This window comes from Erithacus rubecula, assembly GCF_903797595.1.
Source record: "Erithacus rubecula genome assembly, chromosome: 14".
Lineage (NCBI taxonomy): Eukaryota > Metazoa > Chordata > Aves > Passeriformes > Muscicapidae > Erithacus > Erithacus rubecula.
In genome coordinates this window covers 4,994,644-5,021,115 of record NC_136666.1, presented here as the reverse complement: position 1 = coordinate 5,021,115, position 26,472 = coordinate 4,994,644, and the positions used below count along the sequence as shown (strand labels likewise).

At 39.2% G+C, this 26,472-nt stretch overlaps 1 protein-coding gene across 7 annotated transcripts in view; it reads left to right on the top strand.

Moving 5' to 3' along the window:
- The window catches only part of MEF2A (myocyte enhancer factor 2A), an 81,035-nt gene that overhangs the window by 42,885 nt on the left and 11,678 nt on the right, over positions 1-26,472 (top strand). For 2 of the 7 annotated variants that reach the window (XM_079317570.1, XM_079317573.1), the window contains exons 4-7: positions 12,462-12,593; positions 15,645-15,864; positions 16,064-16,123; positions 25,651-25,841. In XM_079317570.1, the coding sequence (XP_079173696.1) occupies positions 12,462-12,593; positions 15,645-15,864; positions 16,064-16,123; positions 25,651-25,841 (603 nt within the window). Of the gene's footprint in view, positions 1-12,461; positions 12,594-12,658; positions 12,809-15,644; positions 15,865-16,063; positions 16,124-25,650; positions 25,842-26,472 lie in introns of all 7 variants that reach the window. The other 5 variants (XM_079317568.1, XM_079317571.1, XM_079317572.1 and 2 more) reach the window with 3 other exon arrangements.

Sequence of the window (26,472 nt, the reverse complement as noted above, 5' to 3'; positions counted from 1 at the left end):
GGTTTTGTTTTTCATCCAGCTTTCTCCACCTCCCAGCATTGCTTCTTTTCCAGGCTGGGAATAACCAATGTGTATTTTGAACTGTTGTTGGTGTGTAGTAGTTTGTTTTGGTAGCACTTGAATTGGTTCATTGCTTCCTTTTTTTTAAATATGGGTTGACTTGATATGAAAATGAAGATCTGGGAATTGTATCTAAATATATACTTGGATGCACACATACAAAATTAGATGAGAATGACCTTCAGTTAATTGATCTTATTTCCTTCCTTGGTGGATACCTGGTGCATCCGATCTAGATAAGGATTTGCAAAGCAATTTGGGCTTCTGTATTTTGCTGTTCAAAGCTAAAAAGTAAGATGGTGGAAATGGGGTCAAATTCTCAAAAAATAGTTATTTATTTGAAATGTTTTATAACCCAAGTGACACTATAAGTTTTTACATTTATTTTTAAGAAGGAAATGCCCTGCAACCAAGAAAAAGAAAACTGATGCTGAATGTAGGTGACTAAATTCTCCAAATTCGTGTGAAATATCAGCACAGCTTTACAGAGCTGTGAGGCAGCACCAGGAATGCTGATGGTTAAACACACTCTGGAGATTGGAGGGAGGCTAACACTGTGATGTGTTAACATTGTTTTGCATTCCTGTGCATTTGATAGATGGAGAACTGCCAGAAGTGAGCAAGACCTGGGGGGAATAAAGAAAGAAAAAAGCTTTGGGCTGATAGAAGAACATGCATTGGTGGAATATTATGTATTTTTCTAGTTCAAAACACTTGATTTGGTCTCCAAACACTGTGGGAATAAGTGGTGCACGTTTAAAAGAAGGAAGAAGCTTGAAAATTATTTTAGTGAAGGAAGGAAAAGACTTGGTAATCTGCCCATGATGCTGAGAAAATGTAGGCATTATTGGGCTTGATTTGCTAAATGATTATGTAAATGTAATTATACTGCATATAACATTTCAAATAATTTGAGATGGCACACAAATACCTTTGAGACATTTTAAGGAGGTGATTGAAGAGGATTTATGTATGGTTAAGGACTGAAATTTTCTTTTAGCTTACCTTAAAAAAGGGAAAGTGCTTGAAAACTGAAGTGGTCTGGAATGAGTCATCAAAAGCTTATATATATATATATATATATATATATATGTATGTATATATATATGTACACACATGAATATTTTTGTGTCTGTGTGTAGTGGTTTGAATATTATTTTTTTCCTAGTAGAAATGTTTGCTACAAACAGGTTCTGCTTACAGGCTTTATTTCCCACTCCTGGTTTAGGAAAAAACAGCTACCTTGAAAAATTTAAAATGTGGTCAAGGTAGCAAATATTTATTTTCAATACTGTGACTGAAGACAGCCTTGCATTTCGTGCTGAACAGAATAGTTGCCACTCATGATGGTGTCTTTGTCTTATTTCTCTCCTCTCCTCATTTCTTTTTAGTTTGGGAGATTAAATTCAACACTTAATTTCTGTGGGTGTTTTCTTTGAGCTGTTTACTGTTATCATTAATTTTTCCATGTCTTGCATTTGGTAATACTGTTTTACTCAACAATATTATTTTAATTCTTTGGCTGTGCTAAAATTGCTTTGAATATATAGATGATTAATGTGCCTCTTAATTTATTTATTTCAAAATGTCAGCTTATTGGTGACTTTAAGCAAGCTGATAGTACTGACCAAACGTTTTTGTTCTGAGTTAATGTTGTTTTGCATTTCTTCATTGTTGATTTATAAAGAATTTTCAGAAATAGGACAGATTTAGGAGAGTTTTTTTAGTTAGTGTTTTATTTTTATGCAGCTTTGGTTTGCCTGCTAATAATCTAACACTGTACTTCCCTTGTATCTAAAGCAGTGGATAAATTTAGTGGTTTAGGGTTAAGAATACATTATTTCTTCCACTTCTTTAAAACAGTGCCGGTGTTTTAAATTTACCATGCTCTGCTGGTATTCTGAATTTTGATGAATTCCAGATTTAGTCACTACTTAAAGCATATAGATATCTGAAGTTTGTCTAGAATGCATCTTTTAATAGAATTTTCTGAAGTCTTGCTAATAATGACTGTACTTGGCTGCTGTATTGCCAGCAATGATTTTATGGAGCTGCAGTTTAAGGTGCTCTCTGTCCTGTGCAGACCTGTCTCAGTTACACCAGTGCCATGACTTTAAAGCTGTGCACTGAAATTTTCGGTGATGTTCTCATTTTTTAATAAACTACCAAAAAAGCTGATCGCTGAGCAATGAGTGGCAGCTGACTTGACTGTGCATCATTGCAATCTCAGATTGGATCGGAGCTCCTCTGAAGGCTGTGCTGCTGGGAGGGCCAGAATCCTAAATCCATGTCAAATACTGGTACAGAGCTTTTGTGTGCTCTGTCTACCAAAAATCTCTGCAGAATCAGCCCTGTAATAGGCAGGAATTGGATTCTCCTTTGTCTGAAATTTAGTTTTATTTCCCAGGTGTGCAAGCAATGTTTTCCCAACTGATTCTGCTCCGCGTTAGGAGAATGTTTTTATTTTTGAAATTTATAGGGCAGACACACAATGTCCAGTTCTCACACCCACTGCTCAGGAAATGTTTGTCAAAGATTCAGTTCTGGGTTTAGCTGTTCTGGAGACGTTGTGTTAAGTAGGATTGAAAATTGACTCCATGAAAATCCGCAACAGCTCATTGCTTGTTAGTGCTGGAGTTCATGCAGGCAGTCACACAAAGACATAATTATTGTATGAACAAGTTCTTCAAGCTGTGCTGGTCTCGTGTATTCTGCAGCCCTTGTGTTGCTGTAGAATTTGGTGCTTTTGAAATTCTGTAGTGACAGAAAAGTATATTTTTACTTTGCAATTTCAAAGTGAGGACTGTGGCATCTGTTAATCAAGAGAGAGTGACTTTACACAAGCTGTGCATGGAAAGAATAGACCCAGAACAAAGCATCTCCTGCAACTACAGCAAGATAAAGGACTGTTCTTTCTGTGGCAGCTTGATTTTAGTGGAGACTTAATGTAATCCCATCTTTTGACTTCCAGGCTCAGGGGTTTGGTTGTGTCTTCTGCCAGGGATTAACCACCTTGCAGGAGGGACAGCAGCAGTGCTGCTTCTTGATCATTGCTGTACCTCAGCCACTGCTTTAGCAGGAACTGCCCAAAGGAGGGGAGGGTCATCTGCAGTGCTTCACTACTCCCTGCCTTCTGGCCTCACCATGTCTCTGTTTTTATATGTTGCTTTTGAGTAGTCTTGATGTTTGGGCCATGAGCTGATGGTGCTTGTGCAGCAGAAGGCTCAGGGAGGCTGTGGCTTGTTCACTGCCAGGGTTTTACTGCAGGTGCTGTGGCACACTGAGGGTGTAATGCTCGGCACTCCCTTGGACAGAACACTTCCCTTGCTCCTGCAGTGGTTTGGGGAGTAACTGCACCTGGAGAAAGAAAATATCGGTGGTGGCAGTCCCTGTGGTACAGAGCTCTGAATACCCAGCAGCATGTGACACACATGTGATATGTGACACACATATGACATGCCATTCTTTGTAATACTTGTACACATCCAGTTCATTTAGTGACTTACCAGGGTTTTTTGGTACATCTTATGTCATATCAGTGATAGTTCATATGGGAGCCTTGTAATTCGTAGTGTAGACTATGGAATGCTAGGCAAGTTAGTTAAATTGGCACTAGGGTGAATTTTAAAATTGTGTATTTTACTGGAAATACTAGGTAATTTCAACAGGAAGTTAATAATACATTTTTCATTAAAAACTCCCAGATATTTTGGGAATGTTGTAAAGATTTTTTATATCAAAGCTGTTACATTGTCCCACTAAAAACTCTGTAACAAACTGGTACCATTTAAAGCCCTGCTCTTGTCTGCAAATAACTTAAAATTCAGTACTTGCTGATTACAATGACTTTTTAGAAAGAAAAAAAAAATAAATCAAGCATTCCAGAGCCAATCTTTATCCAATGTTGACATGAATGACATGATAAAGCTTACTCAAATTTCACTGTCCCTGATTCCTCTACAGCCTTTTCTCTCTACCCCTCAAGGTCCCACCTTTGATTTCCTCCACTTTTCACATTAAGTCAGGACAATCTTCAAAGAGGTGCTTTGGCTTTTGAATAATTTGCAGTAAGTGGAGGCTGTGCAGGAAAAAACATGTTAAATGTATTGTATTGATACTCAACTGAGAAGTTCTATGTTGAAACGTGCGTTGTGGCATTATTAGAGCTGTGTCTGGAAGTCCCATGTTCTAATTATTTTAGTTCAGTAAAAACAGACATATATTTTCTTGTACCCTATTTCCTTATTTTTGGGGAGGCTTACTGCTTCCTGTTGTACACACTGATCTCAGCTATTGTTTTCAGATACCTGCTTTCACTTCTCTTATTCAGCTTGCTTATTTTTGGGGTGCTTTTTTTTGGTGGCAGTTCCATACGAATATGAAAGGTATTAGAACTTGTTCTGGGAGATGAATCCCATAATATTACATGCGAATAGTATTTTAACAATAATATAAATCCTTGGAATCTACTAACCATTTTCTTTGGGAATGGTTGCCATTGGTGTTGTAATTACTGTTTTGATAGCACTAAGTTATCTTGAGTACCAAGACTCTGAAATAGTTCTGTTATCCTTTCCAATTTTAAAGCTGTAAAGAATTCAGGACAAGAAGTATTTGTAATTGCAATAGTACATGAGCAGGTAGACCTAAAGAACCCCATTCTTTTTATTAAATGAATTCTAATCAGAGTTAAGCCATTTTTTTCTTGGCAAACTATGAGTAGGAGATAATATTTTTCCTAAAGAACTTCTAAAAGATTATGAAGGATATTATGCAGATGGATTGCTGCACTTGGAAACTTTTCATGTTCCATATGGCTTATCTGCAGTGCACTGTTGCTGAAAGGAGGTCTTCAGTCAGCTACTGCTGCTGCTGATTTATAATTTAACTATTGCAAGTATATGAAGATCTGTATTTGGGAGGCTGTGTTTGTACATCTGTGTGTTGTTGTTTGGGTAAGGACTGAAATAAAGCATTTATGTATCATGAAATATCTTTTTGAATGTTCTAACATAGAACTGGTTTTTGCTCCATTTTACCATTAATTTTGTTTATTTGCAAATTTATAGTCCCTGAAAGGACTATAAAATGTATTTAATTTATATGCTAAGGAGTAATTTTTGCTTCTTGAAGATGAATATCAGTCTATTTTCTCTTTGTTGTTTAATAAAAAGGTTGAAAAACACAGAGTTAAACTGGCACTTCAGTACTCTTTAGTGGGAAAATCTAGTTGATGATTCTTTCTGTAAAACAGGTAAAATGCAAACCTGCTCAGTGATATAAAATTTAATAACCTACTGAGTTGGATAGAAAGCGAAACAAAGACAAATGCATCAAAAATTGGACTTTGAGAGCTTGACTAAGCTGTCACTGTGGAAACAGCATTATCAGTGCTAATGGATTACTAATCATTTTAAGTCTCAAGGAGTTCATTTAGGACCAAGCAATCCATCTTGTTTGTAGGTCAGTAACTGCTTTATAAAGTCCACGGTTCATAGATAGTGTCTCTCTAAAATCACAAATGCAGGCATGCAGCTCCTTTCCCATACCCTCTAGTCCAGAGCTGTGTAATATTCTGGGGGTGAAGAGTGGATTTTATAACCCATAAAGTTCTAATTTTTTAGTAGTTTTTTGTGGTTATCTTCTTAAAATAATGTTTCACAGCAAAGATGCTTCAGGCTAGAATTTAAGCTTCATGCCATATCAAGTCTAAAAACCTTTTGTATGTGTTATTTTATATAAATGAGAGTTTGAATTCTGAGTGCCATCTTTATCATATCTGGGAGGAATTTGACAGCTAGCTTTCATGTTTAGCAAGCCAGGGATACATGTTAAAATTTGCCAGATACTGGAAGGGATCCAACATTTGAAACAAGATGGTGTCTTTTCTTAGAGTGGTTTATGGCAGGGACACTGATAAAATTTCAAATCTTGAACATTTTTCATCTATAAGTGCTGAATACCTTTTCCTAAAACTGAACACAGAGCTTTGCTAAAATGGTGCTTCTTTTTCTTTGTATGTTATGGATAATGCTAGGCAGGCTTAGAAGTTTTTTATTTGTAAAATCCTGGAGTAAGTAATTAATCCTAAACCTTCTTTTTCTTCTTTTTTTTTTTTTTTTTTTTCATAGCAAACTATAATATTTGACCAAGAAATACAATAGCTGTAGCAAACTTTAAGTACTGCTCTCAGATATTTTCATCCCCATGTATTTTTGCATAATGTCAATTATTTACTTTAAAAATATTACTACTAATTGAGAGCAAGTATGGAAAATATTATTTAAGTAAGCTGAAAGTAGAGAATGTCAATAGTTCAGATTTTCTGTAGCATGCAGTATTGCGGCTGGGGAGCCTGCCAGAAAGATTGGGAAGGTCTTGTTCTTTAAGAAGTTAAGCTCTCCAAGTTGCTTAGCTCATGGAAATGTCTGTCATAATCTAATTTGGCCTCCTGTGCGTTTCAGGGAAGTTTTGAAAGCTGGGCACCACTCCTTCCCTGAGCTGGTTTGGGATGGATGTGTTTGTGGCTATAATTAGAATGTGAAATTTGAACTGATAGCGTGGCAAAATGTAATTGAAAATGTGTCAGGGATACTGAAAGGAGAATAGTATTAGGGCTAAGTGTAAGTAGCCTCCCAATTCAAAGGACAGGAAAACAGCTTCATAAGGAAATTTGCAGATGCTTCACTGGTTGAAGTTGAGAATATTAATAGAGCTTGAGGAAAATATATCAATTTTGTGAACATCACATAAAACAATACATTACATCTGTCTCTGGGAAAAGGAATTTCAGCCTACAGAAATAATGTTGATGAGCTTAAATAGACAAAACACCATTACTGAGTTGATTTATCTGTTTTTTCTCTGGCTGTTCTTGTTTGATGTTATGCTGCTCTGGGGATTCACTCCTGCTTGGATTTTAGACAGTGGTAAATTCATGTACCCGGTGCTGTGGGGTCAAGGTCTGACTCTGCAGAGATGTGTTGTTAATTTAGAGAAAAGAAACAGCGACGATGATGCTTCTGTGGCCAAACTGACCCGCAGGAAGTTTAAGAACTAAAAATAGCTTTTGGTGGCTAAGAATACTCCTCGGGTACTTGAATATGTTTTATACATAATAGGGGAGACATAACAATATCTAAAGGATGAGACACCTTACTATTGTTCAGGCTGATGAAAGTGGAATATTTTGTGTTAAAAAAGAAGAGAAAAACAGCCACGTTTTGGGCTCATTTTCTTGGCAATATGTATCAGGAAGCAAATAATAAAACAATTGTCTTGCTTTCAGCAGGACATTCTGCAGCATGTAAAGCCTGTTGTGATACATGTGGTCCTTGCCTGCTGTGGGAAGGGAGGTGAGCTGCAGCAAAGGACTATGCCCTGTTTTGTCTCACTCATCTTTTATGTATTAAGAAAGAAAACTGGGTGGGAATCTGGTGCTGTGACTGCTTTATTTGTCCTTTGCTCTGGGACTATCACAAAAAAAAAGGTGTGGCTTTTCATGTAGGATGTGATTGTCATTGGTGGCTGAGGCTGAGGTTTGCTGCTGCCAGCAAGGCTGGGCCAGTCCTTCTGCCTCCTCTGTATCTGTGGTGCTCAGCTCACACATTGGCAGCCCACCTATTCCTGCTACAGCTGAGTATAAACCAGCAAAAATAAGTTAAATAAAGAATGGACAAAGAGAGTTTTTTGCCATTTTAGTGAGAAAAAAGTATTCTCCAGTATTGCCTGGCATCTCCAGAGAATCAGGAAATTGTAATGATTTATCCTTTTGATACCCATGGTGGAGGTGCTTACCAGAGCATCAGTAATACTTAGCAGTACTAGTAGGGCTTTTCCATTACTTCAGGCCTGTGGAATATTTACAGTTTAAAAAGTTACGATGTTTAAAACATACTTACTCCAAATTTGTGCTGCTTCACAGCTTTTCCATGTTCTGATTGCAAGAGCAGAGCAGAACTAGCCACAGGATTTAAGTGAACGGTTTGCCTTTTCCAAGGGAACTCACTTCATTTCAGTCTTAGTCAAATTTTGGACATGGTTTTCCCAATGATTTGGGATAAAATACCAATAAAAATCCTCTCTGGCCAGCTCCAATAGTAAGTGCAAAAATAGAGCTGTTAACATGATACATGGTAGCTTTGAGAGCAACAACCATTTCCTTTTTGTGTAATATTACAAGAAACCAAACACTGAGTGTTTTGAATGACCTGACACTTTTTTTACACTCCATAACACTTTTTACACATGAGGTCATCCCACATTCTTGCTTTAAGGCAGAAAAATATCATTTCCTGACGTGACAATGAACATAATCAAGTTCTTTACAGTTCTGCCAGGGCTGGTAAGAAGCCCAGATCACAGTATCAGAAGTCTTGGCTTTTTAACCAAACTCACTGATCAGAGCACAAAACAAACTGATTGTGCTCTTTAATCACAGCAATGTGTGCTTTTGGAGTGGGTTATAAAGCCCAGGGTCTTGATAGGAGGGGGCCAGTTGGGGGTTGTCACTTTGTTTCTGGAAGCAGTGACCCATTTGTGTTTATTGGGTCTGAGTTCCTGGTCCCCAGAGCTGCCCTGAGCAGTGTCTGCAGCCCGTGGAAGCCATGTGGGAGCAGGAGCCTGGGGAAGGTGCTGCCTTCATCTCCCACTGTGGGGGCTCAGCAGCCTCCAGGCTCCTGCCTTCCATGTGTCTCTGCTGGATTTTGTGTAAGGAAGCTTGTGCTAGGATAATTACACTGAGATGGTTGAATATCAGCTCTGCTTCCTTAAGGATCAAACAATAAATGACTTTATTGAGCTTTTATACTCTTCGGTATTTGTATTATTGGTTTCAGTAAAATTTATATTGAATCGTAGAGAGAAGCCAATTATTCCTTTCTGTTGTTGTTTTGCAAGAAGCCCTTCTTCTGTTCCTTAGATGCTTCTTGCCAAGGCATGATTCTTTTCTTAAATTAGCAAAATGCTAATTTTAATTGCAAAGTGCAATTAAAAACTACTTTGCATATGTGTGGGGAAGTTCAGGAAAATATTGGGGCTCTTGTACCATGTGCTTGACTGCAATATTTAAACTAGTCATCACTGGTCCAGCCATACTCATACAATGTTTTCTAAGCTCTGCCATTCAAATCAAAATAAATCAGTACTAGACATAATAGTGGAAGAGAAGCAATTTACAGCTCTTGGATCGTTCTGCAATATCAAGATGACCAGAGCTGTCTGGAACACTTGTGTTACTTTGTATGTTATGTAAATATATTGTTGTATTTCCTTCATGCTTTTAAAAAAATATTTCATACCTGCATTGGTTCCTTGTAAACACTTAGCATTATTAAAACCGGTATTTTTTTCTCATCAGTGGAGTCTGAGATCAAAGCTGCACAATCTCAGTTACTGGGGCACAATACAGTGTGTTGGCAAACACATTGGAACAATTTCCAGTAATTTTGGCTAAGTCTTAGAGGAAGTGGAAAGTAACACAGATTTACTGAAAGGGCTACACATTCCCTTACATGATCTGGAAAACAAGACTTCACACCAGAAGGTAATTGCAGTGAGCATCCAATAACAAAACCTGAAATTTAATGTTCTTTTCCCCTCTTGCTGTGGTAAAAAAGATTATGCCTTATCTATTAGTCTCCACTGCAGATACTGTGATGTTGTTCTAAACAAGCTTGCGTATCACAGCAGAGAAATAAAACTCTCTTCATGTTACACAAAGTACTTGGTCTCACCAAATGGCATTTTTTCCTCTGAACAACCTCAAAGTTAATAAAATTTTGATCTCTCTGATAACATCTTGGAAATCGCTCAGAGAGCCGAGTTATTTACATTACTTGGAGAAGCAACAAATTTTAGGGCTGGAGAATCTCGAGGGCGGAGTCAGCCCTTGTTTATGGAGTTTGGCTTTCCTGTGTCCCCACGGGGCTGTTCCAGACTCGTGGGGGCCCGGTCCCTCCTTGTTTCCCTGCAGTGGGGCCAGGTTCTGGTTCTGGTTCTGGCAGGGCTGGCTCGCCTCGGCTGCGCCTGCCCGTGCGAACAGCTCGCAGCGTTCCGTGGGCAGCCCTGGCCACGGAGCAGGAATGTTTTACTATTGTGTTACTGGGCACTGATAAAAGTTCGCAGGCTTTTTATGGTCAGGTCCTCCAAGTGGCACTTGGTGTTTTGGTGATAAGGAGGCAGAGCTCTGGCTGTCAGACCCAGCCTTATTATCTGTGGCAGGGAACTGTGGCTGAAATCCCTCCACAATGACAGGAACCCCATCTGGAGTGACGGTTTCCAGAGCCTGAAACGGGAGATACTGAGGCATTTTCCTTCCTCATGAGTCAAAGCAGCGTTAACCCCATTGTTCGCAAAAATGACTTGCAGTCACCAAGAGGAAGGAGCATTTTTGTATTTAAATCTCTTCCTTTTTGTTTAAGTCGGAGGATAATTTTCAGACCGTTCGGGGGGATGAACTGGCAGCATTACACTTAAAAGCTTTTCTGGGTTGCTTTAGATTATTAAAAGCAGCTCTACTGAAACTCCCTTGCTGCAAGACTTCAATTGCCTCAGTGTGTTTATCCCAGGAGCTGCACTCTGTGTGTGCATGTCTCGCGAGCCCTTTCTTTGCAGAGCCTCAGTGCATTTCTGTAATCGTGTCCCGGGCACCGCGCGCTGACACCGAGCGCACGTAAAGACATTTGGGCTCTATTTCCAGAGCAGCCCGGGCTGCAGGGGTTAAGTGTAATCCCGATTACACAGCGTTAACATTTTCCCTGCTGATATCAAAGTGTAGCAGACTGGCAGGCTGACTTGTTAGGAAGGGCTGCGAGAGGGATAACAGGCTCCGACCTTGAGAGGCCGAGCAGCCGGCCCTTGTATGGCCAAGTCCATTTACGTGTCCAGCTGATTGGTTGGAGGAGTGGCATCGGAGCCGTGACAGGTGCTGGAGGAACCTACACCTGTTTTCCCCATATGCTGATTTAGTGATTACATTTTTGTGGGAGTTCCAGATACTGTGTGGGATACGCAGAGCAAGCCAGGAAACTTGAGAAGGAATTGCAGCTTATGGTGAACTGTGATATTAAAGAATTTGAGGCGGCGAATTGGATTTTCAATTCCTGTTTTCAACTGCAGTAGAAATAAGCAGGATTTTGCATATATATGAATAGCGAGGAAGTAATGTGCTTTTTATTGTACTAAAAATCAGTTGACAGTAAAAAAATGCTGGTGAATACTATGAGCTAAAATATTTTGTTTTGTAGATCAGAATTTCAATGCGTAATGAAAATCCCTTCTATAGGAAAACATGGGGGTTTTTTATGGTGCTGGAAACGTTAGCTTGCAGATTTCTGATCTTTAGGGGTTTTAATGTAAAATGTATGGAATATAGATAATTTCTGACAAAAAGGAAGTACCCGGCTCCCTCGTCCCTGTATAGTCCTACTGCTGTTTTATGTACAGATAACATCTGTTTAAAATTTTTATTGCTTTGCTTTTAAAATTTAAAAAAAAAAATTTGAAGATTTTTCCATGGCTAATGTTTTAAATATTGTTTTGTTATAAATTAGAGCTTGCAGAGAAAAAATTCTGATTGTGTAATAGGGTGAAAAAGAAAAACAAGAAATACAAATATATCTTGTAATTTGATCATGAGACCTGTAGTTTCACATCCTTTCTTTAATGGCTGGATGTAGACAAGCTTGCTTTTTTTTTTTTTTTTTTTTTCAGGGGATGTTGTTGTGAGTTCTTCATCAGAAAACAGGAAGTAGCTCCATAAAGTTAGTCTGAAGGACTCTGGATAAGCTTATATTTAGCAAACTAAGTCATTTTAGAGAGGGATTATGTAATTTTTTTTTTTTGCAGTTCTTGTTGTCGTGCGGGATGAAAGAAGCGCAGGAAGATCCTGTCTATCAATTACTGAAACCGAGTGTTACAGATATTAATGTCCTGCAGTTACTTAACTGGATCAAAATCTTTAGCCACTGTGTTTGTCAGAATATAACTGCATTCTCTCCAAAATGTGGATATTAAAATTGGGATGCTAAAATCAATTCATTAAAGATTCAGTAACCTGGCTTTTATTTACCAGTGAAAACATGAACTCCTTTGCCACAGGCTTGAATGTTCCTTGTCAGGCAGCTTCACTCCATCAGCCAATGTCTAAAAACAATCTTGCATGCAATGCTGGGGAGATGAAGTGGTTGTAGGGGGAATTTACCTGTGAGATGGCACCTGGGTGAACCTTTTCTCTTTGTGTACTTTGCCACTATCTTGAAAGACTGATGCTGTCTGTTGCACAGTGAATTTTGTCTGTGAAAGTTTATTGTAGTTTCAGGGGCTCTGAATGATTCAGTAGTGTACAAAACTTCTTGGCAAGTTAGTATGATTTGTATGTGAATTTTCCAATTGTATTTCAGACCTTAAGAAAGAAAGGCCTTAATGGTTGTGAGAGCCCTGATGCTGACGATTACTTTGAGCACAGTCCACTATCGGAGGACAGATTCAGCAAACTAAATGAAGATAGTGATTTTATTTTCAAGCGAGGCCCTGTAAGTACTTTTATTTTATCTCTACTTTTTATTTGTTGATCCTTTTTATTAACTTCATTATTTAGGCTCTGAACAAGAAGGAACACAGAGGGTGCGACAGCCCGGACCCTGACACTTCATATGTGCTCACGCCACATACAGAAGAAAAATATAAAAAAATTAATGAAGAGTTTGATAATATGATGCGGAATCATAAAATCGCAGTGAGTACTAAAGTATGGTTTGTGCTTCTCTTACATGCATGAGAATTTTCATGGTGTTTGCTTAGCACTGAAAACCACTTCAAAGACAAGAGGATGGAATGGCTTGAGAAGGGAAAAGTACTTCTGAGGAAAGATGAGATTGTGATACCTGCTCTTACTAAAATACATTTTATTGTAAAGAATGAGAAGAATGATCTCTAGCAATGGTTTTACAATCTCAGTTTTTCATACCTTCGGAGCACAAGACAACATTTCAAAATTTCAGGAGCCTAGTGCATTACCTAATCCTACCTAAAATATATTTACCAAGATAGGTTTTTGTTGTGGGATGTAGGATCATTTATTTACATCTTGTAGATCTTCATCTGTCTGGTGATCAAGATTTTACAGTATGTGACAAGCAGGCAAATAGAATTGGATTAATTTTGTCATCTAACCAGTAGAATTTCTGTTGTTCAAGTCTGGATCTAGAAAGTTTTTTAGATATTTAAAATCAAGGCTGCTGCACAATGAGAGCCTCAAAAGATTGCCCCTGCTAAAATTCCGACAGATACTTCCTTGGACTCTGAAAAATGTTTGAATTTTTTCTCCCAAGTGTCAACCCAGTGTGCAGCCATAAGTCACTTGGCTCCAGAATTTCAGTTTGGGGATAAAAGGAGTGGAAATGTTGCATGTTTTTTGTGGAGGTGTTCATGATGACATTTAATTTCTACCTACAAAAAACACTTAGTGTTGAGTATTACTAAGTATTTTCTAAGAAAACTAACACGGGGCTCTGCTACAGCCTTTGAATATTTTAAGAATACAAATCTTGTAGCAATTAAAGGAGATGGACTGGGTGGGTTAATCTGTACAGACCCTGGGGCACTTGAGTAGTGTCTCCAAATGACTGCTGATATTGGAAATCATTTCATCGTTCAGAGCATAAGAGATCTCTGGGGACTGAGCAGCAAACTGACAGTCAGGACACTGAGCATCACTTCTGTTAGCACTTTATGCTTCAATAAAGCCAATATACTTTGGGTTTTCTTTGTTTTGAAGATTTTGATATCTGACATTTCTGTGTTGAGACATCTTCAGGCCTCATCTCTCAGTATGTTGCAGCTAAATGAGTTTTTGGTGAACAGCCTAAATGTGTATGGACATCAGTGTAAATAAAAAGAGTAGCATTATGTTTTAGCTCTGCAGCTCTGTTTTTGTAACTCAAATTTGACCAATTACGTTTCTGTTTCCAGTACTTCTGGGGCTTTATAAGAACACAGTTTCTCTTGTTCTCGAGCACTCATTGCTGTCAAAGGATAGGAATGAGGCAAAGCGTGAAGAATTCGGTCGTAACCAAATGAGCACCATAGATGGGCAGAGACAGCCTTTATTGTAAGGTGTGGGGGGAGGCTGTCACTTATTAGTTCTGTATTGAGAAACCTACAGAAAAAAATGTCCCAGCTGTTACCTCCTAGCAGCGTGTTCAGCCTGCTTTCAGGTATTTCCAGTTTAGTTTGAGTTGCTTGACAGTGTGCTGTGTAAAAACACCCTGGTTTTGGTAGATACTGAGTAGCTTCAAGTAGTTTCCCCTGAAACGAGCGCCAGTAGGGCTTGTCATTGGTTAGATACTGTGAATGATGTGCTAGCTTTGTGTTGTTCTGCTTCATTACTTTTTCCTTCCATCTGTGCCAAAAATTGATGATTATTCTTAGAATGCTTCAGTAGGGACATTGTTGTTGGCTCTCACTAGTAAGAGGTTCTTTTTCTTGTAGAGAATATATTCTGCTCTTTTAATTAATACAGGTATTGTTACATTTCTTGTTTATCTAACTTTTCATGCAGAAGTATCATTTGAAGTGATTCTTAAGCTACACATGATGAAATTGCATTTTTCAAGTGTACTTGCTAGGTCATGTGTGTTGGTCATCTTCTTTTGACCTCTTAATCACAACTATCATCTCTCTATTCTGTCAGTAAATACTACTGGGTTTTTGCTCTTAAATTGTACCTGTCATGGTTTTGTTTCCACTAATTATGAGAGTTGTGAAAAAAAATAGTCCCTTTTGTTTCAGAAACCCATCACTGTCAAAGGATAGGAATGAGACAAAGGCCAAAGAAGTTAGTCATGACCAAATGAGTACCATAGATGGGCAGGCAGCTCAGCTTTTGATTCAATAGCTGTTGAATAACAAACATATATACAGAAAAACAGTTGCCTTTTAAATTATGCTGTAAAACCAAGAGTTTAAAAAATTAGAGTTGCAAAAAAAAATGGAGTGGTTATTCAAGCAGGGATATGGGGAACCTGAAATGTTTGTATTAAAATTATTGAACTTTGTGATTTTCTAAAGATCTGGTTTTTTAGTCTGTTGAAAAACAAAGTCTTAGAGATTAGTAGCAATATATTGGCAAAATTATTATTAGAAAATGTTATTACTAACTTGTTCTTTTTTGTGTGATAACTGTTTGTAATGTGCATGTTTATGCTTACATTTTGAAGGTACAAAAATTCGCTGATTCGTAGACATGTTTAGCTTGTCATTGCTTTGTAATAATCCAAATTAACTGTTAAATTTGTTGTATTTATGAGCTTGTGAATTCATATGAATACTTTCAGTTTTCTCTGTTTGAACTTTACATATTTGAGAAGTTTGAGTAATTCTTTGGATTTGTAATTATGTGATGTATAAGAATTTAACACCGTACTTTACAACAAATGGATGATTTAAAACTGTATGCTTAATAGAATTTAAAAACTAACAGAATTAACTCTAATAAAAACCAACAAACTGCTGTAACTGAGAATTTCTCTGCGAACACAGTTGATGCTAACAGCGTTGTCTTGTTGCTCGTCTCTCTCCCGCAGCCTGGCTTGCCTGCCCAGAACTTCTCCATGTCGGTGACGGTTCCAGTGTCCAATCCCAACACTTTAACCTACAGCAACCCAGGGAGCTCCCTGGTGTCCCCATCCCTGGCTGCCAGCTCCTCGCTCACGGACACGACCATGCTGTCCCCACCCCAGAGCACCCTGCACCGCAACGTGTCCCCCGGGGCACCGCAGAGACCGCCCAGCGCCGGCAACGCAGGTGAGCTCTGCTGCTGCTGCTGCTGCTGCTGCCCCTTCCTTCCACACCTTCCTTCTGCTGTCAGAACCCACCAAAACCCTCCCAAGGAACAAGTTCTCTGTGGTTTCAGTCATTTGCACAGCTGAAGTTTTGATGTACAGAATTACACAATACTGTAGTCAGACAAGTCAGTTTAATGCTCTGGGCTTTTTTTGATTAGGTGGAATGCTGGGGACAACTGATCTCTCAGTGCCAAATGGAGCTGGTACCAGTCCAGTGGGTAAGTGCAGTATCATGTATTTGTTATAAAAAATAATCTTGCGGTTTCAGTTTCTCAGTTATTCAAAAGCAATTTTTTATTTTGACTCTTTGGAAAAAGTGGCTGTGGAAGAACAAAGGTCGTAATTTTTTTAGCTGCACTGCTATTGTCAAGTTTTATAAATTATTATCAGGCATTTAACTTTTTACTGCTGTGCCCTTTCCACTTCAGTAATATTTGCTTTTTTAAAGTGGTTTTCAATAGTAGCATGCTGCTGATGCTGCTTTTGTGTTTCTCTACAGGTATAATTACAGCATTCTAAAAACATGTTATGTTTGCCAAATCTGAACTATTGCACTAAAGGCAACTCAGCTCAGTTCTCAACTTCAGTATTTGCAGGACCTTGATGTTTGATGCTGGTCGTGGTGCCAATCAGAATGAAGCAAATACAGACTGTATTGTTTGTATTGCCATGTGTATCTTGCTAATCATTTTCTAGCAATTATGTGAAGAAGCAATGAATCTTGGAAAGTGATAGCTAGGAACTGTCTTAGTTTTGGATGATGATCAGAATTTCTTTTGAAAACAAATTAGAGATCTTGCCAAAAATCAAATCTGCAGTATTTTTTGGTCTTCAGTAAAAATATATGATAGCACTTTTTCATTTCAATAATATTTTGTCTCCCCTAAACAAAATTTAGCACTCTGATAGAGGGGCAGGCAGGCACTGAAATGTGTCGTGCCACAGACAGACAAAATAAATGACAGCTCACCCACTTTGGTCACATTCCTCCTGTGCCACTAGAAGTCGTGCTGGCTGAAGGTCAGTTTTGCAAACACACCTAACTCCCCTTGGGAAGTGTTCATAGCCTGGAATTAGAGAAGCAACTGTTGACCTTTCAGTGTTTGCCCACTGGCTGCTTAGTGTGGCAGCTGGGAAAAAGTTCTTTGAACATCAAGTCAGGCAATTGAACTGATGAATAAAAAATGCTGCAGCGTTCCAAGGCTGAAAGCACAGGATTGACTTTCCACTCTTTATCCATTTCTTGGCTATGTGCAGCAAAGATATGAAATATTAAAGAGTGGTTTCCATCAGGTAAGCAAGATTTTAAATGGAGGAAACTTCCTCAGTTGATAAAAGATGGCTATTTTTAGAAACTGTAGAGGTCAGATGTTTATTCCCATAGAATTTTTCAAGTCAGGCTAAATAAGTTTATTATCAAGCTTTTTCAGGCCCCTTTTCCCAAAAATCAGGCTTTATTAAGAGCAGCTACAGATTTAAGACTCCTTCCTTCAATAAGTAAATAAAACAGTGGTTACAGTGCTTGCCATAGGTATTAAACTCTAGAAATGTCCAGTTACAGCAGCTTGGGGAACATATTTAATGCAGTAAAATGTTTTCCTCCTTGCATTTATTAATAGTTTATGTAAAAAGTCAAAATGCATCACTGATCTCTTACTTTGCAGAACATCACACCCAAGATGTTATACATATACCCACTCACTTCTAGAAAGGTTTGTCATGCAAGTGAGAGTTGTGACTGTACAAGAACAGGGGAACATCTTTAACTACCTCTAATGAAACTCAAATACCTGGTTAAGACCAGAATGCTAAATCAGAGGGGTACCTGGAGTTGTCAGAGCTCCACTTGCTGCAAGTTATGGCATAAAACCTTTGTAACTACTGACAGGTGCATGGGAACCTTCTCAGTTACAGCCACAATCAAGAAATCATACCTAACCAGATTGACTAAGTCTGCTGTCAACTTGAGCTTGACAGCTGCTGTTGAAATGTATCTCATGTTAATTATGTCTGCAGACAATAATGGTTTTAGTTTCTTGCTGCATTTATTGTAAAATTCACTTTAAAAAAAATCTTATTTTCTTCTTTTAGCTTCCAGGTTTTTTTTTTAAACCTCTCAGGAATGGAGAGTTCTCCTATGGATGTAGTGAAAGGTCACGTGCCAAATTTGCAGCTCACAATTTATAGGAGTGATGTCAGAGGTAAAGATGGGGAGTACTGGCATATCCATATTAACAGATATTTTCTTATAAATAAATAAAGGAGAAAACCCATCTTCTTCAATATTATGAAGTGCTGGTGCATCTGAGATTTTGTTCTCATTTCCTTGAAAGACACTTACATGACTTTATCTCTTAGTAACAAGCAAGTAAAGGTTATCTTGCTTATTTGGGACCCAGTTCAAACAAAGATGTTGCATAAAATGGCTCATATTGAGTTCACATGAGTTTTTTTCTCGAGTCCTGTGTAACTTGATTGGAATGGAAATGATTTGCTTTAGCAGTCAATCTGCCAACTTAACAGTTTTTCTGTGGAAAATAACTTTGAGTAAAAATATCTTCATGTTGTAGCAAAGATTGGTAGGTGGTTTTTTATATCCAGAACAGAAAATTTTGTGATCACTTTATAATACTGAGAGCTTACTTCACATGCAGCTGTCATAACTCTGAAAAAGCATTTTCATTTTGTAATATTTTTAAAATTCTACCCACCGCATGAAAAACATTTGCTGAAAATTTTTACTTGGCAAATATATCAGTTTTGAGAGTGAAAAAATGTCCAGCGTTATAGAGGAGTTTGCTCTAGAGCTATTTTTTTTTCCTGTTAATTAGATCAAATGTTTCTGAGCTGGAACATTGATGATCTTGTTGCTTCTGGTCAATGTTAAACCCTGTTCAATTTGTGATGGGCATCAAACATGCTCCAGGAGTGTTGTATCACCAGGGTGTGGAGAACACTTTGGCTTAGGACTGGATGGATGGATGGATGGATGGATGGATGGATGGATGGATGGATGGATGGATGGATGGATGGATGGATGGATGGATGGATGGATGGATGGATGGATGGATGGATGGATGACATTCCAGTTTGCTGTGAGTTCTGCTCTGCTGTGTTCGAGTAGACTGGTATCATCCCATGAATCACCACAGGCTTTCAGTGAAGTGCACTTGCAGTGACCTTGTGCCATCCTTGAGGACTCTGAGAATCAGAAAAGCTCAGAAGTACCACCACAGTTACTCAGTCTCTGCTTTTTCTTCCACACCTTTTACATGTGGTTTTGAGCCAGAACCATGCCAAGGACCTGAGCTGGTTTTCATTGCCAAGGCTGCATGAAAACCATAAACCTTGAGACCTAAGTTCTTCCCAGTCCCAGGGAATTCTTAAGCAATTTTTGGAAGTGGAGGCTGTTTATGATTTCACAGAGACACAGTATTTTCTGTCTGCACATTTCTGTGTCAGTGAAATAGCCCTTCTGGTCAATAATGCAGATTATGGACACAGTTAATCTTTTGGAAAAGAGGAAAAAAAAAGAAAAACAGTCTTTTCTCTTACATTTTTGCTATCAGGAAAACGGATAAAACAAACCTAGTCTGCTTGGGTACTGAATTTCTCCTCTTTGTTCCAGAGCTGTAACTTCTCTAGTGTCCTTACTAATCTTCAGCTTCTGAGAATGTGAAATAACCTCAGGAATACTGATTTTCTTTGGAGCAGAACTGAAGGGTATATCTGCTGCAAAAGCTGTGTCTTGTGAGCTTTTTGATCTCTACTAAGAGTCAATCTAGAGCATGTGTGGTCCTTTATCCTGGCCCGAGGAGGGATTTTGCAGAGGTGCCACTGACAGCCTGCACACACCTCTAAAGTGCTTGGAGTTGCCAAAAAGGGATCAAGACAGAACTGTGAATAGCCACACCTGTAAATGGTTCCCTTTGTCTTGAGGGCTTGGCTGATGTGAGGATAAAAGAAATCTCTGAGCTTGGTTTTTGCACAAGTCTGAATTTGCTGCAATCTGGAGTGCACCAGAGGCTTCAATAACAGAAGGACTCTGTGCACACTTTTCTAGTCGTGTTTGCTTTGTGAAATGAGAGACACCCCAGCAGGAGTGTCCAACTGACTCCTGAAAAACATCTCTTGCAATTTCAGGTAAATGTTCTGCATTGATGCTGTCAGCCTCTTCCTTAAGAAAGCAGCTTTCTATTGCCTCTACCCCACTCTGACATTGACATCATGCCCCCTTGCATCAGCTCCAAGCCTTGGTCCTGTGGGAAAGGACCACTTGAGGAAAGCAGCTGTAAATAAACCCTGAGCAGTTCCTCTTTTAGGCTGTGCACTCCTGGTGGTATTTCAGGTCTGTGCTTCCTCTGCAGTGTGACAGGGAGGATCAGTCCCAGGTAGTCTTTCCCCAGTCAGAGCTCCTCACTTCCCAGCTGTGTGGAAAGGGATCTGACTTCAGAATGTTTGTTCACCTGCTGCTGAAGGCAGCACACTGAGGTTCCTGCTGTGCTGGCTGTCGTGTTGAGGCATTGTGGCTTGCCCTGCTCTGATCTTGGAGAGGACACAGGTCAATACAGGTCAGGGGTTCACCTTCTCCAGGTGGGGCTGAGGGCTACAGCTTCCAGGCTGTCCTGAAGGGAAAGGAGTTCTGGGTGTGAGCTGCAGAGCAGCTGTTCCACAGGGTGTGAGCTGAACCGTTTCCTTTGCTGGATGTTGTCAGCACATAACAAAGGCTGATCCATCCATCGCTCTCTGACCAAATCAACTCACAAGAAATGCCTGGCTGAAATCAGCATAAAAAAACCTGCTGGTAAGAAGAAAGAATTGGATTTTTAGTTTTTTTAAACTGTAGCTCTTTTCTCCTTGGAAACCATGCAGCTGCATGACATGAGGTCATTTCAGCCCCTGAACTACCCTGAGGTTTCAGTTGAAATTTCATATCTTGCTATGTGTGTTTGCTTTATTACCAGAATTTCTCATTTACTGAGAGATACATGACAATTCTGGTTAGAATTTGCCATACAGAGAACAAATTATTAATCTCCCAGCTGGGTTAAAGTAAGTCTCAACATTTACATAATATCCCCTTGCCCAGGATACACTGCCACATCCCAGGTTGTTGTAAACATATAATTTCTCTCCTCCTTTCTTTGCCACTCTTTACATTGGCTTTGTACAAACACACAGAAATCAGCAAGTTTAGGAAGTAAACTGATGTAATTAACTGTAATCTGTTTAATTGACAGAAGACCTAAAAGACATCAAGTTGTTGCTGGTGATGTTTCACTCAGATACAAGAGCAATATGCCTTTATTTAGGTTTGCTGTTGCATTCTGAATAATAACCACCCCTTTAAATTCTAAATATCCTTGAAAATTCTTTCTCCTTTTATGTAGCTGTAGGCAAAAGAAAATTTCCAACAACCTGGGAAATGAGCTCTTTTTAAAGTTCTGTAACATGACTAAGCATTCCCTTGACATTTAGTCATGTGTATTTCTTTTTTGCTGCCTTTTAGTATCCAAAGTGCTGCCTTAGAAGCATAAATCTTACATGTTAGACATGTTATCTGACATATTGATTTGTAAAGATCTGTAAAAATAAATTTATTTCAGATTCCTTGAGATATGACAGTAAATTCTTTCAAAGCTAATACTGAACTGGAGCTTTTTGAAACGATGGTAGAATCAGCAGTGATTGCTGTGCAGAGCTGAGAATGGTAGGAATGGCATATGCTGTTTTTAATTTCCATGTGAATCTGTCATACTAAACCCCAAAGTAAACAAATTGAGCAACTAATGCACACAGAAATGCTATTGTTGGTTTTACTTGCAATATGTCCTCCTGCTCAAGGTTCTTCATGGAAATGTTTTCCTTCAGTTGATTTTATCTGGCCTCCTGATGCCTCGTGAATCCATGGCATGTTGCAAACACAACTTTCAGTTTGCTTCTAATTGTGTGACGACTGTTGGGTTTTATGATGTCACTGGAGGCATAAATATTTATTTACTACAGTCTTTACTTTTGCTTTATCTTCAGCTTAGCTGCTTGCCCAGAATTATTCCAAAACCATGTATAACGGTTCGGTTTTTCTCCAAAATGAACCACCAAAAAAAAAAAAAAAGATTAATGGCATCAATGCCTATAATTTATTCCTTGAGTAGTAATAAGTACATGGAGTACTTTCCAGCCACGTGTGTTCATTGTTTCAGCTGATGTGATTTATATAGTGAAATATGAGTCTGGCTCATGTAATTGAATGCTGTGTCTTGGGCTGCAGGACAGTAAATGAGATTAAGCTGTATTATGTCTCTGAAGGCAGAATATCCAGTTGGTATCATGGGTGGGTTGTAACATTTCACTTCAGAAAAGAGGTTGCTTCAAAAGTAAACACTTTCTGACTAAACAAGAAGTAGGCTAATGTACGTTGGCAGGGTTTGTTATCATCAAATCTAATTAAATTATGATTCATATAATTGAGAGCTTGTATTTGCATTGGTGTCTGTTTTCCAAAGGACTGTCTTGAACATGCTTTCACCTTTGTTTTAAGGAATTAGAGTTAAATAAAACTCTTATTTCAGAAGTAGAAACAGTTGTATTTTTATACATAGGTAGGATTTTATATTCTCTTTCCATTTCCAGTTTGAAAACGTTTTTAAACATAAAGTATTGTCTTTGAGGAAGATCTATAGCAGGTAGGGTAGAAACAATTTCTGTATTATATGAAATAGTAAGTAGAATTTATGGGGTTATTAAGGCCTCGGTTTGGCAAAGTGCTGTGTAGTTGCATCATCCTGTACTCGTTATCTGTTTCTGGCTCCTGACCTTGCTCTAAGAAATACCACACATTTAGTTATCCTTTCACTCTTAACTGGTAATTTGATTTTCTTATTAGATTATTAAAACGAAAAAGGCTTGAAATTTCATACTAAAAATGAATATTCTGCACTCCTATTGCAATCCCAGCATATGATCGATACAGACACTCCAGTGTTTGCTCAGCATTCAGTGCCAGCTCTTTATCACAAAGGGCTGCTATTGGATTCATACCCATAGTATTGCACACTTAGGATATTTTTTGTTAGTGTTTCTCTCATTTTTAATGCATTCTAAACACTTCTTTTGAGAAAGTGCTCAGCCTGTTGTCAGAAGAAATGCTTTGACTCTGCCCTGCTGCTGCCTGATACTGCACAGAGCAGGCAGTGGCAGGGAGTTTGTTGTTTTTGACAGCACCACTGAAAGCATGAAATATTTCTGAAGGATTGGCAGAGCCTTGGAATAAGGGCTCAGGAAATGACTGGATTGGGTGTGGAAGAGAGACACTGTCCAGATTTAACACTCGGGCTACTGAAATACTTGAAGAGAGGACAGGAAATGGTATCATAGGATGGCCCAAAGTGCTGTACAAATCCCCATTGTTTGTGCAGACTGGGATTGCTGTGCAGCTCAAACTGCTCAGAACTCACAGCCCTGCCATGGAAAGGTGACACTGGCAGCCTCAGTGAGTAATAAAATGCTGTTTATTATTGCATTACAGCCCAGACTTTACTTCTGTTGTAACAGTAAGTTCTTTAAATGCTCTGGCATTTTTGCTGAAAATGGGAGGTACCATATCGAAGTGTCAGATACAATTTGGTTAAAATGATGCCATTTTCTGATACTTTTCCTCCCTAGTGTGTTTGCAAATCTGTTGAATTTTTATCCTGTCCATTGTGTAGGGTGTCTCTTGGTGTCTGCTGGCTGGCTGTAACTCATGCTGCACTCACTTATAATGGGCAGGAATTGATGCATAACTGTCAACAAAATCATGATTCTGCGAAAACCATCTTCATTTCAGGAACCCTAAGGGTAGCACAGAACTGAATTTCTCCTTTTGGCTTGTTGGTTTTTCCATGTGACCCAGCCTTGGAGAGTTCTCTCCTACCAGTCAAGAGTATATTTAACTTCAGTGTGTATTCTCAGCTCCCAACTTTTCAACCACTCCACCTAAATTTTATCACTAACCTGGAAGCATCTGAATAAATTCTGCTGTTTTCTGCTTTAATCACAAAATGAGTTTTTGCTGTGGTTTTTAATACAGAAGGAAGAATGCTGACATTAAAAACTTTACTTTCTGCTGCATTCCTTCTCTCCCCCATAAGTTCTGAGTTAGAAGTCATATTCCCATACCTCCTATTCAAATGCTTCAGGAAAGTACTAAATTAGAATGACTCCTCTTTGCTCTGTTAACCTTGGAAAACTCAAGGGACATGTCAGATCAGCCATGTATGGTCAGGCTTTTGGCACAGTGGGAAATCCACAGAGTGAGTAAATCCAGAGGAGGCTTCCTGACAGCATGCTGGTGAATTCCCATCGAGGTTCTCAGTGTGCCCTGGATGAGTACCTTGGTTATACCAGGCACCTCCATGAAGTTTTGTGCCCTTGCTGAGACATGTTACTGTTCTTCCTTCTTGCTGTGCTTTCAAAGGCATTAAAAATGTTGCTAAAGAAGGTAGAATGTGACACTGACAACTTTCTTATTTTAATTGCTTTTAGATTAATATGTATTTAATGCAATAAAATTGGATTGGGCATAGGGGCCTATTCAAATTAGAATAATAATGCAAAATTCTTGCCAGCGTGGCGCTATGGGTGATTAGGAGAGAATTTCCCACACAGTGAACTTTGTCTCCTAGACTTTTCCCTGATTGTGCCTATAAAAGCTGCTTTCAGACCTGCAGTGTTAGTGCAAACAGAATCTTACTATGAATTGTGTTTATTTATACACACACACACAGGTTCTGTAGGGTGAACTATGGGGTTCCCTGTTGCAAAATTCTCCTTAACAACTTTTTTTCTGTTTGCAGCTGAATAAGGTTTGTGTATTTTGAGAATTGTTGCTATAAATATAATTCTGTGATTGGAATGTGGCTTTACAATTTTTTCTGAGAAATATATTTTGGTTTACATGAGTGGTGCTTCTGTCAGGATGGGAAAATAGAGTACTGGGCACTTGACTGATTTACTGCCTTGGTGCTGTTTTCTGGTCAGTTCTGAGTGTAAGCTGAGGCCTCTACCTTGAGCATATTCAGCTTTTGGAGACTTCAGTGCTGAATCCTGAACCCCTAGGCTTTGGCTTGTCCAGTTCCACTGAGAATGAGTATCAGGAGTAAGACAGAGAAAGACTTCGTTAAATAAACCTACGGACATAAATGATGTGTATATCTGGAATGAATTTGAAGGAAAAGGATTTGTTCCCCTCATTGTTTGTAAATTTAATAATCAGAAAGTAAATCTTGGTACTGAAATTAGTCCTACAGATCTTGGAGGTTTATGAAGAATAAATTTTAGAAACAGAGATTTTTAGAGCTGATCTTTTGTTCTCACAGGAAGAATTCAGTGTAGTCCGTGCTCTCTCTGTGGGGGTGGGGACCAAGTGGGTTAGTGCAAACCCCTCACTTTTCTGCAGGCTCAGCCTGGAGGAGCTTCAAAGGGCAAACTAAACACAACGGATGTTATTAGAAATAGTTCTTTGGCAATTTGCTCTTCTCAGCGTTTAAGCTGCCACAGCGTGCCCTTGAAGTGATATTCCCTTTCCATATTGATCCTCTGGTCAGAGTGGTTTGTGTTTGTTCAATTGTTCAATACTCAGCCCCTTGTGGGAAGTTTGTTATCGGAAGTTGAACAAATAAATATTTCATAACTGGTACGTGAGCACCAAAATTTGGCATTGTCCTTCTCTTCAGTCTTACGGTCCATTTGTTTTTCCTTTCAGGAAATGGGTTTGTGAATTCCAGAGCTTCACCAAGTCTGCTTGGTACCAGTGGTGGTGGGAATGGCCTGGGCAAAGTCATGCCTACAAAGTCCCCACCTCCACCAGGAGGAGGAAACCTTGGTATGAACAACCGCAAACCCGACCTCCGTGTCGTCATCCCACCCTCCAGCAAGGGCATGATGCCACCACTGGTGAGTTAAAGCATTTGCTCTGGGTCTGCCTTTGTGGAAATGGACTGCTCTGCCCACATGCACAGGGGGAAACTTTGTCTCACCTACTTACCATGGGGTACAGGAATAGAGGGGTGTTTGTATTCTGAAATACCACTGATGAAAATCAAAAGTACAAATTTTGACCTGGGGGGAAGTTCAGCTTGTAAGGAATTTTTCCTGCTGTAAAACAGCAGTCTGGCCTAAACGTGATAAGAGCACAATTATGAAGACAGGACTGGGGACTTTGGTGTTTTGATGTGACATCCTCTGACTTGGTACAGAGAACTCCGGTGGTTTGGAGGATGTGGGTTTTAAAAAGGGTTATCCATTATTCTGGGGAGGAATGGCTGATCTTATTGGTGATGTGAGCTCTATTAACGTGCCCTAAAGCACATTTTGTACCTGTGTTTCCTGGCTCATAATGGCTGTGGGATGTGAAGTGCAGCTTCCGTGGTGAGGAAGGGCTGAGAGCAGCACTGGTCTGATGTGGCAGCGTGGAACGTGACCTTGGCTGTCCTGTGGGGCCATCAAAGAGCTCTGAGTGCTCTGCAGTGCTGCTCTGCACTTCGGCATCTGGGCACCAGGGTTTGGCCAGCCAGCCTGGGAATAG